Source organism: Siphateles boraxobius, unplaced genomic scaffold (assembly GCF_051911475.1).
Source record: "Siphateles boraxobius isolate OS27281-9 unplaced genomic scaffold, OSU_SipBor_1 214, whole genome shotgun sequence".
Taxonomy (NCBI): domain Eukaryota; kingdom Metazoa; phylum Chordata; class Actinopteri; order Cypriniformes; family Leuciscidae; genus Siphateles; species Siphateles boraxobius.
Window position 1 is genome coordinate 170,551 of NW_027508827.1, and position 21,822 is coordinate 192,372.

At 43.1% G+C, this 21,822-nt stretch overlaps 1 protein-coding gene across 1 annotated transcript in view; it reads left to right on the plus strand.

The window, feature by feature from the left end:
- Positions 1-18,729, plus strand: part of mrc1a (mannose receptor, C type 1a) — a 43,037-nt gene extending 24,308 nt beyond the window's left edge. Inside the window, exons 23-30 of the mRNA XM_077237961.1 lie at positions 5,206-5,311; positions 5,502-5,734; positions 6,940-7,105; positions 8,167-8,319; positions 15,569-15,685; positions 15,764-15,925; positions 16,023-16,055; positions 16,911-18,729. Coding sequence (XP_077094076.1) covers positions 5,206-5,311; positions 5,502-5,734; positions 6,940-7,105; positions 8,167-8,319; positions 15,569-15,685; positions 15,764-15,925; positions 16,023-16,055; positions 16,911-17,149 — 1,209 coding nt within the window. The 3' untranslated portion in view covers positions 17,150-18,729. The remainder of the gene's footprint in view (positions 1-5,205; positions 5,312-5,501; positions 5,735-6,939; positions 7,106-8,166; positions 8,320-15,568; positions 15,686-15,763; positions 15,926-16,022; positions 16,056-16,910) is intronic.
- The last annotated feature ends 3,093 nt before the right edge of the window (positions 18,730-21,822 follow it).

Below are 21,822 nucleotides of genomic sequence, written 5' to 3' on the forward strand. Positions count from 1 at the left end.
GGCATACATGAATAAACAATTACAGGGTTAGGGTGGAACAATAAAAACATCAAACATGGCAGGGGAGGTGGAGGAATCACAGGGTTCATGGGGGGAGGTCCAGGGAAGATGGGAAGACTGGGGATCTTGGGTCCACGGGATGAGGGCTGAGGACGAGGACTCTGGGCAGGCTTAGACGGAGACACACGAGGAGAGGTCTTGGGGGAAACAGTCCGGGGCTTAGTGGAGACAGGGAAAACAGTCCGAGAACTAGTGGTGACAGGGAAAAACGGGGAAACGGTCCGGGACCAGTGGAAACAGGGACAAACGGAGAAACAGTCCGAGAATTCGTGGAGACAGGGGTGACCGGGAAGACAGACTGGGATACTGCTTCAGTGGTAGCAGGAACAGTTTCAGACACGGAGGACACAGAGGATGAGGAAATGGGACTCCTGACGGGGGACATAGCAGGTGAAGGGGCAGGACTGGGTGCAGCGCTCTCCGTGGCAGGCTTGGGTGCAACGCTCCCAGTGACAGGCTTGGGTGCAGCGCTAACAGGGACAGGATCGGGTGCGGCGCTCACAGTGGTAGGCTTGGGAGTAGAGCTCACAGACACAGTGGGCTCGGGACAAGACATGACGGGCACATCGAGGATCTTGACAAGCTTGGCAAGGTAGTCTGCTAGAGTCTCGGCAGCAACAATGATAGGCATCCGCTTACGAGCAGACACCGCTTGCAGGACTGCTTCTGCAGCTTGATCGGCCGCAGCTCTCACAGAGGCGGGCTCTGGAACAGCGCTTGCAGTAGCGGGCTCTGGAACAGCTTTTGTAGTAGCGGGCTCTGGAACAGCGCTTGCAGTAGCGGGCTCTGGAACAGCGCTTGCAGTAGCGGGCTCTGGAACAGCGCTTGCAGTAGCGGGCTCTGGAACAGCGCTTGCAGTAGCGGGCTCTGGAACAGCGCTTGCAGTAGCGGGCTTTGGAACAGCGCTTGAGGAAGGATGGGAGGCTCCCCTCTTCCTCCTCTTTCTCCTAGGTCGGGAAGCAATGGTCACAACAGGACTCGTGATCGGCTGGACGGGCTCAGCGGAAGACAAAACAGGAACTGGGAAGACCACTTCTGGTAGGGTGAGCTCAGATGACGATGATTCCGAAGGGGAAACCCACGAAACCCGTCTCCCTCGTTTACCACGGAGGTCAGTGGGTGTGGAAGACGCCTCTGGAGTCGTGGGGGAACCAGCCTGGTCCCCAAGCGTCGCAACGCCTATCATACGACCCTCCGGGATGACAGGAAGACTAGCAGAAGGTAAAGACCTCGAGGACGCCGCCCCAGACTCCTCCCGGGAGAAGTGGTCATACAACCGGGAGAAGTTCGACAAGATCCACTCACCCTCGGGAGAGTATGGAAGGGTGACACTCTTCTTGTTGAGGGGGGATGACAACCAGACTTCTTCAAGGGGGTCCAGACGATGCTTGGCAGAGAAGGACAAACGGTCTGCTGGGTTCTTCTTTGGTCGGTTCATTCTGTTATGTGGATGGCGGATGAACCCAGGCGCAGACAGTATGCAAATCACAGAACGTTTATTGTAGACAGAAAACAGGAAAACAAAAACCCACAAGGGGGCAAAACAGACGAAACAAGGGATATAAGACTGACAAGGCAGTACTAGAAAAAGACTGAACAAGAAACATACAATACGTCTTACAATACTAACAATGACTAGGCTACTAATAATGACTAGACTTGACAGGATACTCACTAGTAACGTTTGGCAATGAACCGACAAAAGACAGCGAAACACAAGGGGATAAAATAGGGAGACTAATCATGACAGGTGACACAGATAAAGCAATAATGACTAAATCAGGATAACAAGGGGGCGGGGTAAAGAGACGAGACAACACAAGCACATGGCCCAAACAACAGACCATGCGCTTGTACATAAAACATGGGTCTGTCATGATCCTGCCACAATACTAGAAGAATACAAGGACATGATGGCAGAATCATGACAAGAATACCCATTGCACGAATATGGACAAATTTACAAATCACCATAAAATCTTACTGATTGACCTAAAATTCGAAAAGTATACATATTTTTGGTGTTTTATTTGTTTTATAATATTTCTAAGTATAGATTTTGGTAATCTATAACATTTGGAAAGAAAAACGTCTCGGTTACGTATGTAACCCTCGTTCCCTGAGTAGGGAAGGGAGACGTTGCGTCAGATGACGACGAATGGGGTTTCGCTTAGAAAGCCTATCGACTTCGAGTATACAAAACGAGCCACTTCCCGCGGTACAGCGGAAGTGGCAGGAAGACGTAACGTCTCAGTTCCCTACGCAGGGAACGAGGGTTACATATGTATGACGAATGGGGTTACCAGTCTAATCACGCCACCCTCTTGGCTGTCTTCCAGTGCCCTGCGTAAATCTGAGGTACTTAGAGAATACACATATGACCCGAAGGGATGCATATGGAGAACACTGGGGTGTCCAGCCGCAGGTGGAATATTTCAACCCCAGGGGTGGCAAGGTGGCTTGCCAAGGGAAAGACACATGCTCAGAGAGGCTTTTCGCTTGCTCGCCATTCCACTCCACGGACTGGAAATGTGCGATATTCTCCTCAGGTGAGCTTCCCCGAAAGCCCTGAGTTCCTCCAGCATTCCTGACGTCGGCGCCAGTGTCTATTGCCTGCGCGTCAGCTAGGTGCCTCCCGTGTGCATGGTCCCTCCTCTGAGCGACCCCCACATGTGTATTTCCACTGTGACACCTGAGTGGGTCCAGTACTAGCTGGTTGAAGCGAGTACATGAGAGGACACTGGCTCCACTCGGAGATAGTAGAATCTGGTGAATGTGTTAGGTGTCGCCCAGCCTGCAGCTCTGCAGATGTCTGTTAGCGAGGCGCCATGCGCTAGAGCCCAAGAGGACGCCACACTCCGGGGAGTGGGCAGTCACACCAAGGGGGCAAGGTCGACCTTGCTGCTGGTATGCCAAAGCAAAGGCGTCCACTATCTTTTCCAGTGAGAGAGCCTTTCCCTTCAGCTTCCCACCAAAACAGACAAAAAGCTGGTCTGAGGTCCTGAAACACTGCGTTCTGTCTACATAGGGGCGGAACGCACGTACTGGACAGAGCGGAGAGCACGTACTGGACAGAGCAGTGCCAAGGCTGGGTCTGCCTCCTCCAGGGGCAGCGCTTGCAGGTTCACCACCTGGTCCCGGAAAGGAATGGTAGGAACCTTGGGCACATATCCAGGCCGGGCTCTCAGGATCACGTGAGAGTAACGCGGCCCGAATTCCAGGCACACTTCTTCAATGGAGAATGTGTGCAGGTCCCCTACCCTCTTGATGGAGGCCAATGCAGCCAGGAGTGCTGTCTTCATTGACAGGAACTTAAGCTCCACTGATTTCAAAGGCTCAAAGGGAGCACTCTGCAGGGCATTTAGAACCACTGAGAGGTCCCAAGAGGGAACAAGAGGAGGGCGAGGAGGATTCAGTCTCCTCGCTCCCCTCAGGAACCTGACGATCAGGTCGTGCTTTCCTACGGACTTACCTTCCACTGTAACATAGTGTGCGGCAATAAGGGCAACGTATACTTTTAGGGTGGAGGGAGACAGCCTTTGCTCCAACCCTTCTTGAAGGAAGGAAAGCACGACACTGATCGAACATCTCCGGGGGTCTTCTCGGTGAGAAGAGCCCAGTTGACGAAGAGGTTCCACTTAGCGTAGACATGTCTCGTGGACGATGCTAAGCGGAAGTGATGGTAACCACCACCGCTGGTAGTAGGATACTCAACCAGCCTCATCCCGTCCAGGAGCCACACGTGGAGGTTCCAAAGATCAGGACGAGGGTGCCAAGGGTGTTTAGATGTCATTTTCAAATGAGAGAGATGGAGAACATAGAGATCACACAAAGCACAAAGAGAAATGGTTTAGAAGGCTTCTGTTCATGCTTTTATAATGTTTGCTCCTCCCCTTTGTTTGGTAAACCATGAGAATTATGTTTTCCCCTCCCCCACGGCATGGGGGGAATAAATTTATGTAAAATTATAATGAACATTATACAATTATAACATGTTATAGTGACCTCAATAAAACAACCAAAACAAATGTGTGTGAAATTTTAATATTTCTTATGTTTTATACAGCTAAAAGAGCCTGGGGTCAAATTGACCCCAAGGAACACCGATGCTTCAAAATGTGTACAGGACATTGAAAAAATATCAGAAGGTTAATTTTATGTTTACAGAGTTGTCCCCATTAAATTAGGAAAAGTCATTAAATCTGAAGCAAAAAAAAAAATTTTTTTTTTTTTACATACGTTAAACATTGAATGGGGTCAAATTGACCCCAAGGATAATAGGAGGGTTAAACATTTTTCTGGCCACAAGACATGTGACACATGAAAGACAGCACATTGAAACAAGAACTTATACCAAAGTCCCCGCTAAGGCATATCATTTCAATCGGTGGCCATCTTTGAAACGCCTCTCGGGCAGCTGTTTCAGTAATGCAAGTCCAGCTCCTATCTTTTCAAATGAGGGAACATCAAATTCTCACAAAGATGTTCACCGAACTTATGATTAAATTTCATATTTGAAATCACCAATGAAATCTGACAACAACCGTCTCATAAATGTTGTTTCTAAATGGTCAAATCATGATAAAAAAAAAAATCACCCAGAAACCTCCCAAAACCAAGCAAAAACCTCACAGAAACCGTGCTGTTAATAAAATCAGTACACTCTGTAATTTCTTCTCAAACATATAGAGCACTTGCGAGATGGTATCAAAACACAGTATCAAAACACACGACATGCTGTAAAGGAGAGCATAAATACCGTGCGATGAAGTTAGCCAATCACAGCAGTGGCGTTTACTTCAGTTTCTGCAAGAGATTTAGATGTCATTGAATGTTCTTCACAGAGAGTAATTTATTATTATTATTTTTTTTTACAAATATTGGACTTTAATTGGTGTAAAACACTTTGGAAACTTTATAAACATAATTTTAAAATCTGAAACTGCATTTTATGACTCCTTTAAACCTGCCTGTAAGCAGTTTAAACAACAGCAATAGACGAACCCAGTGAATGTGAACTCATATCTTCTACAAAGTAATCTTGCTACAGTTACCTCGTATAATTACAGTAGCAATTCACGTAGGCTATGTTTTTTTGGTTGTTCTTCTAAAATCCTGAGTTAATTTATCTGAACTCTGTTCCAGAACTGTGACTGTGTCGTCATGGTTAGAAACCCAGAAAAGATGACAGGTGCGTGGAAAGTAGAAGTTTGTGGAGTTGAAAGAGGTTTCATCTGCAAGAGGACAACAGGTAAGAGGGGAATATCCATTAATACAATGATTTTGGTTGACTACATCACAAATGCACTGGTCACAGCTCAAGCTAATCTCTTCGGTATCATGTTATCACTTACATTACAACACAAATCAGTAACTGTTAAACCATGTCAATGCTCATTTCAACTAAAGTATATGACCTGTGTTTAACCTTGGTGTTATAGACTCTCAGCTGCCTCGTCCTGTGACCACAGTAATGCCACAACATTTTTTCACACTGGGAAATGATTCATACAAGGTGCAGATGATGAAAATGAGCTGGGACGAAGCAAGGAGACAGTGTAAAGCAGATGATGCGGACCTGGCCAGTGTGCTCGACTCCATCAGCCAGGCTTACACCATCCTCAGAGTCAGCAAACTGAAGGAGCCTTTGTGGATCGGCCTCAACAGCAACCTGGTACACAATCACCGTTAAAATCTGTGTGCACAAAGTAAACTTTAAAATGCATTACAAAAAAAGAAAGAAAAAAGCTAATTATGTCAAGCTAACTATAAAATGCTAACATAGCATGTGCGTGAGTGTGAAAAATGGGTTACAAAGATTTTCCCAAATTATAAATATTTCCTAGATTAACATCCTTGTTGATCCTGGAATAACAGAAGGGGCTTATTACAGAAAAAGAGCGCCGTCCCCATCATCACAGGAATTAACGGGGCAGAAATGCCACCAAAATTAATAAAAATGCCCTCCAAAAATCTAGATATACAGGGTAAAAATGTCTCTGTTATGGGCATTTGTTTTTAATATTTAAATCAGGATATAGAGTATTTTCCAGAAAATCTGCACGATTGCAAATGTGATATATTGATTTTATAAAACAGTTCAATAAACAAGAAGTTAATGTTAGGTGACCTTCATTTTAGACTTAGAACCTTCCAACAAATTTCACAACAAATCCACAGTAGAGCCTCCAACTGTGTTTAAGACGGCCTCCGAATTACACATAAAACTGTTCAAGTAGTGAAAATAAATGGTAATCAGATTATACCTACATTAAAACAATTTTTTATTTCTAAATGAATTACTTTTGGATGACTAATTACTATTACTATTTTGATTTCTGAATGGATTACTTTTGGATTACTAATTACTATTACTATTTTGATAATGGCGCCACATCCAATGATTCTCTTTGCTTTAGATGCGTCGCTTCTCTCGCGTCTAGTGTAGACACAGTGTTTTGGTAGTTGGTGACTTTTAAAGTAGATCATTCGTCTACCTGACATTAATTATTTATACAGGGCTCCTTGGTCATTTTGCACAACCCAAATAGTAAGATATTTAACAAAGATCCTTGTCATCGTCCAGTTCACCTCTCATCCGATAGTGTCAATCATTTTGTTGAATATTAACTAAGCAAGCCAAAAGATGACAGTGGCGAGATGACTGAAATGGAGGCTGAAAAAAACATTGGGAAAACCCAATGATGGAGGAATAGGTTATGCTTAGGATGCAGGATTACGGTTAAGAATGTGTTTGTTTGACAGGAAATGTTGTTCCAGGACACATAAAAGATGTTGACAAAATGTCAAAATCATGTTCGCTGCTAGAAGTCAAAGACTAGTTTTTAAAGTCTAACGAATGAAATTTGTTTGCTTCAGACAAATGGCCGTTACCGCTGGGTGGACAACTGGCTTCTTAGATACAGCAAATGGGCACCAGGAGAGCCCAAAAATAATTTAGCGTGTGTATATATTGATACGGATGGCGACTGGAAAACGGCTACATGCAACTACACATATTACTCCCTGTGCAAGCGATCCCCAGGTATTTCATTCAAAATTCTGCATGCAATAAATATCTAGATTGTCTTGCATAATTTAACTTGAGAACTGGTCTGGTATTGCTGGTGTGACCATTTCCTTCACATAGTTAGCTCAAATATAGAAAATGGCAAATAATTTACTTTATACCATGGTCTGTCTTAATACTCGATTCTGATTGGCAGGAAAGTGTGCATTATAACCAGGGTTGGGTATTGTTTGAATTTTAACAATTCTAATTTCGATTTCGATTCTGCATATTTCCGATTCTTGTCAATTCCTCATTTCAGTTCCAATAAGGTAAAAAAAAAACCAACGTAGATATTATTCACATTTACGGTTAGGGTTATCTTATTGCAAAACATTATTGCAAACAACAGGCTAAAGAACTTACACAAGAAGGAACGTTGCAATTAAAAAAGAACAAATACAAAATTAGCAATCGCAACAAATAGATACAACTAAACAAAGATACGATTGAAATAAAGTCTTTTAAGATTTTCCGGTATTCAGCTACAGAAACTGGAATTAAATGTAAAATAACTGCAATTTATAAGTAAAATATACATAACAAATATAGCTACAAAAGTTATTCAGTCAAGAATGAGTGAATTTTCTCTTAGTCTTTTGTTGATTGATTAGTATTATTATAGAGATGGCTGCAGGAATATTAGGCTGCTGTCACTTTAAGATCTGCACGGATCCAATATACTGATACACTCACCTGAAAAACAGAAAACAGCGCGCAAGTCATCTCACACTTGAGTGGTTTGAAATCCTATTGAAATGCTCACAAAGGAATCGATAAGAGGAATCGAAATTTTTATTGTATTACAAGTATCCGATTCCTGACCTCGAGTATTCGATTCCCAACCCTAATTATAACCGTTTAATGCACAAGTAGTTCCAGTTAATTTAGTCACTGTTATGCAAATTTTTTTATAAATGTATAAAATCTCTTTTTAAAATGTAAAGCTAAAACTTTAAACTTTAACATTAAAACAAACACTTGTAGTGCAGTGCTTACAGTTTTTATTGGTTGACATTCCTCGTTCCTTCCTTCAGACATTGCTCCCACAGAGCCTCCTCAGATGCCGGGGAACTGCCCTGAGTCAAAGAAGCGCAAAACCTGGATCCCTTTCAGAGGACACTGCTACGCCTTCATGGGCTCCATGTCTGACAACTGGGCTCATGCCACCGTGGAGTGCATGAGAATGGGTAGGCATTACTTTGTCAAGTAGATAATCTATTTTAATTTAAACAGAATTCACATGAATGCAGTGATACTATATTATGATACTCATTCACTTTCATTTCAAACAGCATTGGAATAAAATGTAAAGGGGTCATGACATGGATTTTTAAATATATACAGGTCCTTCTCAAAGAATTAGCATATTGTGATAAAGTTAATCATTTTCCATATTGTAATGATAAAAATTAAACTTTCATATATTTTAGATTTGTTGCACACCAACTGAAATATTTCATGTCTTTTATTGTTTTAATACTGATGATTTTGGCATACAGCTCATGAAAACCCCAAATTCCTATCTCAAAAAATTAGCATATCATGAAAAGGGTCTCTAAACGAGCTATTAACCTAATCATCTGAATCAACTAATTAACTCTAAACACCTGCAAAAGATTCCTGAGGCTTTTAAAAACTCCCAGCCTGTTTCATTACTCAAAACCGCAATCATGGGTAAGACTGCCGACCTGACTGCTGTCCAGAAGGCCATCATTGACACCCTCAAGCAAGAGGGTAAGACACAGAAAGAAATTTCTGAACAAATAGGCTGTTCCCAGAGTGCTGTATCAAGGCACCTCAGTGGGAAGTCTGTGGGAAGGAAAAAGTGTGGCAAAAAACGCTGCACAACGAGAAGAGGTGACTGGACCCTGAGGAAGATTGTGGAGAAGGAGCGATTCCAGACCTTGGGGGACCTGCGGAAGCAGTGGACTGAGTCTGGAGTAGAAACATCCAGAGCCACCGTGCACAGGCGTGTGCAGGAAATGGGCTACAGGTGCCGCATTCCCCAGGTCAAGACACTTTTGAACCAGAAACAGCGGCAGAAGCGCCTGACCTGGGCTACAGAGAAGCAGCACTGGACTGTTGATCAGTGGTCCAAAGTACTTTTTTCGGAAGAAAGCAAATTTTGCATGTCATTCGGAAATCAAGGTGCCAGAGTCTGGAGGAAGACTGGGGAGAAGGAAATGCCAAAATGCCTGAAGTCCAGTGTCAAGTACCCACAGTAAGTGATGGTCTGGGGTGCCATGTCAGCTGCTGGTGATGATCCACTGTGTTTTATCAAGGGCAGGGTCAATGCAGCTAGCTATCAGGAGATTTTGGAGCACTTCATGCTTCCATCTGCTGAAAAGCTTTATGGAGACGAAGATTTAATTTTTCAGCACGACCTGGCACCTGCTCACAGTGCCAAAACCACTGGTAAATGGTTTACTGACCATGGTATTACTGTGCTCAATTGGCCTGCCAACTCTCCTGACCTGAACCCCATAGAGAATCTGTGGGATATTGTGAAGAGAAAGTTGAGAGACGCAAGACCCAACACTCTGGATGAGCTTAAGGCCGCTATCGAAGCATCCTGGGCCTCCATAACACCTCAGCAGTGCCAAAGGCTGATTGCCTCCATGCCACGCCGCAGTTTCTTTCTGTCTCTTACCCTCTTGCTTGAGGGTGTCAATGATGGCCTTCTGGACAGCAGTCAGGTCGGCAGTCTTACCCATGATTGCGGTTTTGACTAAAGAAACAGGCTGGGAGTTTTTAAAAGCCTCAGGAATCTTTTGCAGGTGTTTAGAGTTAATTAGTTGATTCAGATTATTAGATTAATAGCTCGTTTAGAGAACCTTTTCATGAAATGCAAATTTTTTGAGATAGGAATTTTGGGTTTTCATGAGCTGTATGCCAAAATCATCAGTATTAAAACAATAAAATACCTGAAATATTTCAGTTTGTGTGCAATGAATCTAAAATATATGAAAGTTTAATTTTTATCTTTACATTATGGATAAATAACTTTATCACAATATGCTAATTTTTTGAGAAGGACCTGTATATACACTCACCTAAAGGATTATTAGGAACACCTGTTCAATTTCTCATTAATGCAATTATCTAATCAACCAATCACATGGCAGTTGCTTCAATGCATTTAGGGGTGTGGTCCTGGTCAAGACAATCTCCTGAACTCCAAACTGAATGTCAGAATGGGAAAGAAATGTGATTTAAGCAATTTTGAGCGTGGCATGGTTGTTGGTGCCAGACGGGCCGGTCTGAGTATTTCACAATCTGCTCAGTTACTGGGATTTTCACGCACAACCATTTCTAGGGTTTACAAAGAATGGTGTGAAAAGGGAAAAACATCCAGTATGTGGCAGTCCTGTGGGCGAAAATGCCTTGTTGATGCTAGAGGTCAGAGGAGAATTGGCCGACTGATTCAAGCTGATAGAAAAGCAACTTTGACTGAAATAACCACTCGTTACAACCGAGGTATGCAGCAAAGCATTTGCGAAGCCACAACACGCACAACCTTGAGGCGGATGGGCTACAACAGCAGAAGACCCCACCGGGTACCACTCATCTCCACTGCAAATAGGAAAAAGAGGCTACAATTTGCAAGAGCTCACCAAAATTGGACAATTGAAGACTGGAATTTTTTTTACATTTTACATTTATCTGACGCTTTTATCCAAAGCGACTTACAATTGCTATATTTCAGAGGTCGCACGCCTCTGGAGCAACTAGGGGTTAAGTGTCTTGCTCAGGGACACATTGGTGTCTCACAGTGGATTCGAACCCGGGTCTCTCACACCAAAGGCATGTGTCTTATCCCTGCGCCATCACCACCACAAAATGTTGCCTGGTCTAATGAGTCTCGATTTCTGTTGAGACATTCAGATGGTAGAGTCAGAATTTGGCATAAACAGAATGAGAACATGGATCCATCATGCCTTGTTAACACTGTGCAGGCTGCTGCTGGTGGTGTAATGGTGTGGGGGATGTTTTCTTGGCACAATTTAGACCCCATAGTGCCAATTGGGCATCGTTTAAATGCCATGGCCTACCTGAGCATTGTTTCTGACCATGTCCATCCCTTTATGGCCACCATGTACCCATCCTCTGATGGCTACTTCCAGCAGGATAATGCACCATGTCACAAAGCTCGAATCATTTCAAATTGGTTTCTTGAACATGACAATGAGTTCACTGTACTAAAATGGCCTCCACAGTCACCAGATCTCAACCCAATAGAGCATCTTTGGGATGTGGTGGAACGGGAGCTTCGTGCCCTGGATGTGCATCTCACAAATCTCCATCAACTGCAAGATGCTATCCTATCAATATGGGCCAACATTTCTAAAGAATCCTTTCAGCACCTTGTGAATCAATGCCATGTATCTTGGATAGAGCCCTGACACTCCTGTTTTGTCTTGTACTGTGTAGCACACAGCTTGTGTTTTAGCCTACACTAGATTTAAAAAATGTTAGATTAATTAGCTGCGCAGTACTTGGTAGCCTTGTTGTTCACCTAAATGAATTATAAATAAACATAAAAAACTAGGAGGCTATTTGCAGTGTTTTTGACCTAATTATTTTGCACTGGAATGAAACACTCTATCGGCTCTGACAGCGTTGCATCACGTGCACCTGCGCAATATCATAGCCTATGATTTCCGAAAATAGTACTATGTCAACTAGTGATATCTATAGAAGCTTGTTTCCGCCACTAAATAAATAAATAATAATAATAATTGCAACTTTTAATCTCACAATTCTGACTTTTTTTTCTCAAAATTGCGAGTTTTGTGTGTTTCGACCTGTGCTGGCTCATCGTCGTATCTACACCGTGTGTTTCCCTGCTGTCAAGTCAAGTCAAGTCAAAGTCTGTCTTGTTTTCCCCCTCGAGGTAGTTTTTGTTTTAATTTTTGCTTAATAAATACCCATTGTCCTGCACTTGAGTCCTCGCTCCTTTCACCACCTCCACACCTGACAGAGCGAACCAGCCATCTGAGGACTCCGCAGACAATGGGTTCCTTCCTCTTCCCATCTCCCTCCAATGGGGCCTCGGTGAAGGATCAGATGGTCCAGCTCGTCAGGTACATCTCTCTTCATCAGGAAGGTCGCAACATCAAAGACTTCGCCTTTGACTTTCTGGCTGTAGTGGATGACCTGGACTACACCGATAATGCTGATCTTAAAGAGGTTTTTAATACCTGCCTCACAAAGCCCCTCAGCCCTTGGGAGATGGGAAGGCTGGGGCACCTGCCGTTTTGGAAATTTGTGTGCGAGTTACATCAGCGAAGGAAGGCGGAGTCCCTTTGCAGCACGAATTCTCTCCACACTTACTGTTTCCCTCCTCCACCTTCAGTCAATGGAATCCCCAGCCCTCCTATGACTCAGAATCGGAGGAGGAGGAGGAGGAGGAGGAGGAGGAAGAGGAAGAACGGGTTCACCTCATCTGCCACCTACCCAGAGGTGGCTCAAGTGGCCCCAGAGGCAGTTATTCCCACACTGCCTCGCCCTCGCAAGCACAGGAAGAGGAGGGCTCCTGTCGCTTCCCTTCGGCCGGTGGTCCGGGATGACCCGACTTAGGCAGTCCCAAGCCAGGTGGTCCGGGAGGAGGGTCTCAAGTCCGGTCGTCCGGGAGGACCCGACTTCAGTTGTCCCAGAGCTGTCCACACTCCCTGTTGCGCCCCCAGCAGTGGCCGAAGAGGTTGCAGCACCGCCGCGCTCTCGTAAACGGAGGAGGAGGAGGAGGAGGAGGAGGAGGAGGAAGGCTTCCTCAATCCCACAAGGCCTGGAGGCCATGCCCAAGCTCCTTGCCCTGCCGGCTCCGCCCATGCTGCCTGTCATGCCAGCTCCGCTCAAGCTCCTGGGGGCCGCCCTTCTGGAGTTTCGTCTCGTCGTGGCCGCCCATCCAGAGCCTCTTCACGTAAGGTCTGTCGAGCCTGAGCTTCTTCACGTCAGTCCTGTCGAGCCTGAGCTTCTTCACGTCAGGCCTGCGGAGCCAGAGACCGTTCAAGCCAGGTCAGCAGTGCCTGTGTCTTTGGACAAGATGGTCGCCTCTATACCTGAAGCGTTGGGTCTGCCCTGGACGCCTGCCCGGTCTTCTCCGCCCTGGACACCTGTCAGGCCTGCTCCGCCCTGGCCGCCTGCTCATCCGGCACCACCCTGGCCCTCAGCCAGGACTCCAGACTCGCCGGAGTCTCCCTGGTCCGTCCCTCCGGTTCCGCCCTGGCCCTCAGCCAGGAATCCAGCCCCGCCTGAGCCTCCCTGGCTCATCCCTCCCATCCCTCCCTGGTCTCTGCTAAAGACTTCCTGGACTGTCATACTGGCTCTGTCTTGGCTCCCCTCCCTCCCTTCCCTCTTTGTCTCTGTGTTTTGATCTTCCCGTCTTGTGTTGTCTGTTGGTAAGTTGTCGTGTCATGTAACTGTCTTGTTTTGAGGTGTTCCTTCTTAGGGACGCCAGGTGGCATACCCTTAGAGGAGGGGTAGTGTCAGGTTTCTGTCACTACTGTCTAGTTTATTTCTTGGTTTTGAGACAGAGCCCTGACACTCCTGCTTTGTCTTGTACTGTGTAGCACACAGCTTGTGTTTTACACTAGCTGTGTGCTTTCATGTTGTCATGTTTTTTGTGAACGCATGGCTTATGAGTGTTCTCATTGGCTGCGTGTTCATGTCTCGTTTTGTGTTAGCATATGGCTTGTGATTTGTTTTACTGCCCATTTACTTGTGTTTTAGTCATGTTTGGTGTGAGCACACGGCTTGTCATGTATGTTTGTCTAACCCCACCCATCTTGTTACCTGATTATTGATTCATTTGCCCCACCTGTCCTCCCTCATTACCCTCTTTTGTTTGCTTCCCTATTTATTCTCCTTGTGTTTTCAGTTCTGTGCTGGTTCGTCGTCCTACCTACACCGTGTGTCTGCTGTCAAGTCAAGTCCAAGTGTGTCTTGTTTTCCCCGTCTGGGTAGTTTTTGTTTGTTTTTGTTCAAATTTTTGCTTAATAAATACACATTGTTCTGCACTTGAGTCCTCGCTCCTTTCACCACCCCCACATCTGACAGGCATTATGAAATACTTTACTTACGTTTTGTGATGCAGCTGCTGTCAAATCCAATACAGTCGCTGCTTCATCTTTCAACGAAAGTTTCTTTGCAAATTCTCCATTACACTGTGCCTCAGTCAAATGCTCCAAACATATAATCGCCCGATGCGATCCGGGACGCCATTAAAATGACCCATCCACTGTATTCAGACGCTGAGATCTTCTGAAGTCTGTAGAGAGACTCAAACCAGCTGTTTAAACTGGACGATCAAAACAAACATTCTTTCCTTCCATTCTTCCTGTTGTCGACAGACTCAGGCGTGTCAGAAATTGAACACACATCTGTATCAGTGTAGACAGCGTCAGTCATTAAAAGCTGAACACACATCTGTATCAGTGTAGAAAGTCAGTCATTATAATCTGAACACACATCTGTATCAGTGTAGACAGCATCAGTCATTATAATCTGAACATACATTTGTATACTGTATCAGTGTAGAAAGTCACTGCAATGACAACCGTTAAGAGACTGAACGGCAGTGGGCGGGGTCTATGGTGCAATGATGTATAACTATTGGTCGATGTCTTGCTCTGGAGGCAGGCATATGCAAATGTATTTACCCGTGTGACAGATCCCGTAATGTATCACAGATCCCGTAATGTAGCTTCCTCAGTAGTCAACACGAAACACGAGGTCTTGTTTAAAATACAGGGTTTATTTCTCCAACATATGTCAATCCTCAACCCGTGAGAACTGGGTTGAAAGAGAGAAAAAATAAAAGGATAATAAATACAATGCATGTATGTATGTCTTGAATACAAATTGTGACGTTATTGTAACACACTAGATAACACAAGCATTCACACGAAACATTACGGAAAACCGGATACAAAAGAACATACCTCGTAGGCTGCTTTCTACTAAGAGGGGCTAAATCTTTAACGTCTTCCTTCTTGTCTTCCTTGCCTCAGATAATACGCCTCTAGATATGTTTTCTATTCTTAATATTAACGTAGCCCGGAGAGCTCTTGTGATGCTATGCTTTTAGCGCTTCACTTGCAGGTGTTTTGTCCTATTAGTTACGTGCGGACACAAAATCGGCACTAATTAGTTCCGCTTCTACGATCTATTATTTTTCAGGTAGGAACCAAAAAACAGTAACAACCTAACTAAAACTGTGAGGCAGTTACACGTATTATCAAAACAAGCTGTTTTTGGAGCTTGGATAAATAAATGCTTTGTTTATAATGAGGAGGAAGTTTTAAGCTCTGAAACTTACAAGTTGTTTTAATGTTAAGAAGAACAATTATATGTCAGCAAATCTGATTTCTCATCTCATGACTAGCAAATCACAGAAAAAAAAAACTGATTGCAGAAGTAAAAACTGTGTAATTTCAGGGGCATCGTTGGTGAGTATCGAGGACTCAGTCGAATCCCGGTTTATCATTCAGAATGTGGAGATCCTGCAGGATGGAATCAAATCCTTCTGGATTGGCATGCACCGCAGTCATTCGGGTTAGAAATGTACTTAATCCAGCAAACACAATACTAAAAATTATCTCAGAACACCTTCTGATAGTGTGTGTGTCACAGGTGAATGGATGTGGATTGATAACACAGTGGTGGATTACACGAACTGGAAGCCTCGGATGCCCAATGATGTGAGTCACTGTGTGGAAGTGCAGTCGAGCACTGGGATGTGGAGCACTGCGCACTGCACCGCTTACAGGCCTTATATCTGCAAGACTGCTAAAGGTTAGTAGTAGTAAATACACAAATGCAACTTTAATAGTTTATTTTTCCTTTCAGTTTAATAGTAATAAACATGTACAAATATGTCTTTACATTTCAGTTATACCACCAACAGAGAAACCATCGATACCACGTATGTATTTACATTTCATTAAGTAAGAGATAATGTACATCCAGCCGGTTGTTATCTCAGAATAAACCCGACAGGGTGATCAGGATCAGGACTTCATCAGCCTGAAACACACACACACACACACACACACACCCACACACACACACACACACACACACACACACACACACCTGAAGGGGGTTTATTCTGAGATAACAACCGGCTGGATGTACATTATCCCGCTTATTACACGAATACTTGCCACATAATTAGACGGGAAATATTGATCCGAGTTGAAATATTTTATTAGCTCTTTAAATGCAAAGCTTCTGTGAAGAGAGCAGTTTCAGCGGCAAGTTCAAGCTAGACGGACATATGGTATACAGTCATACCACTTATTACACAGCATTTCACCACATTAATAATTATGGAGATAAAGAGATATTGATCAAATTAAACTGTTTTAAAATCGTACCTGTTTGTATCTTATAATCCAACAGTGTACAAAACAATAGACACAAAATGGCAGCAGCGTTCGTATGAAACGAGAGAGAGCGAGTCCACGATACTGGATGGCATAATTAAATAACTGTACACTAAATATTGATTCGACTGAGTTGTAATATTTTATTAGCTCACCAAAAGCAAAACTGTTCCTAGCGAGTGTATAACGCTGCTGACTTCAGTGACCCGGATGAGCCTGTGTTTCTGTTCTCTGTTGTTATCTGATAATACTATACGTAAGATGGAGCGATTAACCAATCAGAATCAAGTATTCCACAGAGCCGCGTAATAATTGAAATGAATTATAATTAGGGCAGTCAAAGTAACACATTAATTGATAAGACGAATGTTGGATGCTGTTTGGTGTTGCAGTCGCTGTGGTGGAAGAGGCTCCTCTCGGCTCGGCGGGAATCGCAGTCGGGGTCGTGTTGGTCGTCGTCGCGGTGGCAGGACTCGCCACTTTTCTGTTCTTCAAGAGGAGCCCGAGGCCTGTGTTTGGAGAGTGTACGTTTGACAACAGCCTCTACTTCAACTCGGACCTCACACGGACTCCTGCCACCATCGACACAAAGGGACTTGTCGCCAACATCGAACAGAATGAGCAAGCCTAACACACACACACACACACACACACACTAGAGGACGCGTTAACCGAAAATTTTCTGTCATTGACTGAATTTTTTTAGCAGTGACGGAAAATCTGAAAGCTGTCTGTCATTTTAACATATTAAACTGAGAGTGATGTATTGTAACTTGTAAGTGTAATTCTCACTCTTGTCCACTTGGTGGCGAGTGGCTCTTGTGGACTATCAAGTTCATGATCAACGAATGGTTTTTCACGACACCATTTTCAACTAAATACGTAAACCGTTTTATGCGTTTTGGCCGTTTATTTACACGAAAAGGGCGTTTTGGGCGCCTGAAAACCAACTTTTGAAAACGGGTTTCAATGTGGAAGTTTTTGAAAACGATCTCCGTGTAAACGACAAAAACGCAAATATCTGAAGATGATGACGTCATGCACATGCGTATTACGTGTTCAGTCTATGGTGTTTCATCTTCATCTACTGGCCTAGTAGCAGAATACAGCGTCTGTACGCTGAAAACTCAAAGGAAAAACTTCTCCGTTTTAAGCATATCGTTGTCGTGGAAACGTAACCTGAGTTACGTTTACAAGCTGTTTTATTGACGTCTTTCTGTGGTTGAAACACTGATTGAGCGATTACACGAGAGACATGATATGGGTTTCGGTAAGCTGGACTCTATCTTTCAACATATGTTTTTGATGTTCATTCATGTTTATTTCGTTCTGTAATGCAGTAAAATGAAGGAATTGATCACGTTTACTCACGCTCTGCTTCGCTTGAACTCTCTCGCGCCAAAACGGTATTTATTGTTTGAATTTTGTCATAAATTAGACAGAATTTGAAATCTGAGACTTTCATATCAAAAGTAACGTAGCACAAAGCTTATTGCGATTTATTGGACAAACATTTATGATGAAACCTGAAAAGTGTTCAACTTTCTCTTCATAAATAAATAGATAATCTAGCCTATATGCTTGTCCTGCACGTTTGTGAATAAAAATGAAAATGTGAAAAATGTGCCGATTAAATGGCTTATTATTATTAAAATGTGAAAAAATTAAATGGCAAGTAGTAATAGTTTATGATGGAATTTTTACAACACAACGCGGAAGTCTAACGCGACCTCTGAGACACACACACACACACACACACACACACACACACACACACACACACACACACACACACACACACACACACACACACACACACACACACACACACACACACACACACACACACACACACACAGTGTTGCACTGACCCGGATCACACATCTCCAAGAACAAGAGCGCTTTCTTTTGGAAAGTATCTGTTGTGTAAAAACATTTTTAAAAAGCAGTTTTACATATTTAGAAATATTCTGAACGTTACAGCACATCAATGGGACGATACGCTGTAATTCACAGTGATGCACAGATGGAGCTTTTGGAAACTCTGAATCAGTTGAACCCATTGCTTCACAAAATGAAACGCTTCTCGCCGTCTGGTGAAACTCGTATAATGACACTTTACAACCAATTGCAAATGCTTTCATGAAAGTATATCTATTAAATGTAATCTACAAATCATTAAATATCATTAAATATTAAGTGTGTGTATAATTTTTTGTGTGCTTTTGTTTGTTTTTGAGAGGCCTTGGCTAATCAAGCCATTAAAAATGATTCTGCTTCTGTGAGTCAGTGGTTCTCAGCCAGGGGCCCGGGGCCTCGAGAAGACTTCGGATGATTTAAAATGAGATCAAACCAGCAGGAGTGTGTAGAAATGCCCCTTCAGGACTGATCTCACACTGAGCAGCTGCACATTCACTCGTAGAAACGCTGGGGAGTGTGAGGAAATGACGGAAATCTGGAGGTTTTTATTTTGATCTTGTGAAATGTGGACAGCTCTCAGAATTGTTTGTTTGTTTGTCTGGTTGACACCATGGCAGATTCTGTGGCTATTTTCATGGTTTGGAAACTATATTAGGCATTTAAAATCTTCCAACTATATTTGGTTAAACATTTCTTCCAAAGTATTAACTGAATAAAATAGGCGTCTCACGAGGTGAAACCTTTCACACAAGGGTGATCTGAAAAGCAGAACTGAAACATCCACACTAAACAGGAAACACTGGGGAATAAACTCACAGGGTAACAAGGAACAGGTGTGGGGAGTGAATCGCTATGGCAACAAACATGGGAACCAAAGAGACTAGAAACTTGAAACAGGAAACTAGAAATACAATATAAAAGTCAAAACAAACAGGGAACATGTAACACAGACCCCCCCCCCCCACCCACTGAAATACAGAATACTTTCAGTTTTACATAATATTTCTATGTTGTCATATTTTATAACATAGTACATGTTTTGTACTTTTATATATAATAACTGCATTTCTGCTTATTTCACATATGTAATGATGTCAGTTTCTGTACGAGTTCATACAGCTTTGGAGTTAAACTGTGTGTGTGTGTGTGTGTGTGTGTGTGTGTGTGTGTGTGTGTGTGTGTGTGTGTGTGTGTGTTTCTCAGAATCAGCTGAGATTCGAGCATCACATGACACACTGAGAACGAAGAGCGGCACAGACACAGATCAGATGCTCCTCATGAGGAAAACTGCTCTCGTCCAAACAACGTCACACACACACACACACACACACACACACACACACACACACACACACACACACACACACACACACACACACACACACACACACACACACACACACGTGACTCTTCTGTCAAACACAAAAGAATCATACACTATGATCAAAAAGTTATGGCAACATCAACAAAATCAACTTTTTTTAAAATAAATTATACAAGCTTCAACTCATTTTTAAGTCAATGAAACAATATGCAGGTCCCAGGCACTCAATAAGTAGATAATGAGGAGAAGGAGAAGGTTAAAAAGCCTTTATTAAATATAGCTTAATTCATTATAAAAAGTCTCAAGCCAACATGTTTCGACCTACAAGTCTTCAGGGCCAAGTGACACACACAATGAGAATGTGGGAAAATTATCAATACATTCCCCTGTAATCAGAAAGAATTCAATTAACCCAATAAGGTAATCAGGTCTAACATAGTAGGGATAATTCAAAGAGGACACAAAGCACTCTCCGTCAACGTGGGTTATCTGGAGAGACAAACAATGGGATAAACATCATATATGAAAAAAAAAATGTATAAGACAATAATATCCTAATAAAACTTGAACTCAATGTCCTCGTTCAGACCTGGAAAACGGAGCGCGTCCAGCTGATGAATCCAAAATGCCTCACGCTGGTTAAGTTTGCGAATCCTAACACCAGCTCTATCTAAAGGTTTCACATGCTCCAAAACCTCTATCCTTAGTAGAGAATCATTCCTGTTGTGCAGGAAGTGTTGGGTCATCTGATAATCAGGGCTGCTGGTACGAATAGCATGTTTATGCTCCGCTAAACGATCCCGTAGACGTCTTTTTGTACGACCTACATAAAACACACTCTTACATGGACAAGACAGACGATAAATAATAAATGTAGTGTTACAATTTATAAAATCTTTTATCTTGAATGTTCTATTAGATTTAAAATCCACAAACGTTTTCGAGGGAATGATGTTGTTATAATGGGGACAATTCATGCAACGATATAACCCAACAGGTTTCTTAAGCCAACTTTCCTTGTTCTCAGGAAGATAACTATGTACCAATTTATCACGAAGAGTCGGAGCCGTTCTGTAAGAAAGCAAAGGCGTTTGAGGAAAGACCTGTTGGAGAGTAAGGTCAGAGCTGATAATGGCCCAATTCTCCTGAATTCTCCTTTCCTATAGCTCCTATCACGGACACACTTCACCCGAGCGCCCGGTGCAATCTCTTACAGCTCATTTAAGTCAGTTAAATGTAATTTAAGTTGAAATTATTTGAACATGGAAGTTTATTGAATTTCTTTTAGAGAGTGTGGAAATTAAGGTTTGCATGAGTGTGTGTAAAACTGTGAGTGTGTGTGTAAGTGTGTTTGAGAGAGTGTGTGTGTGTGAGAGAGTGAGAGAGACTGTGTGTGTGAGAGAGAGAGAGATTGTGTGTGTGTGTGTGTGTGTGAGAGAGAGAGAGAGAGAGAGAGAGAGAGAGAGAGAGAGAGAGAGAGAGTGTGTGTGTGTGTGTGTGTGTGTGTGTGTGTGTGTGTGTGTGTGTGTGTGTGTGTGTGTGTGTGTGTGTGTGTGTGTTTTTCACGTCTGCAGATCATAATGCTGCCGCAAGGCTTCTAACCGGGACAGGGAAGTATGAGAGTATAACGCCTGTACTAGCATCCCGTCATTGGCTTCCAGTCAAATTTAGGATTGAGTATAAGATTTTATTATTTGTTTTTAAGGGTTTAAATGTGATGGCACCTATAGCTACACTAGTGAACTTCTTCAGCAACACACATCCTACAGGGATCAGTTTAACATCACAAAGTCTCGACTGAAATCAACAGTAGACTTCTCTGTCGCAGATCCTTGTTTATGGATCAGTTTACCCCTCCATGTCAGATCTTGTGCCACCCTTGATGCATTTAAATCTCCTTTAAAGACTTCTCTCTTCTCTCTTGCGTTTGACTGTAATTACTTTTCTGTAATTGTCTTATACTTTGTTTTATGATCTTAGATTATATGTGCTGGGCTGTAAAGCACTTTGGCCAACGTGTGTTGTTTTTAAACGTGCTATGTAAATAAATGTGATTTGAT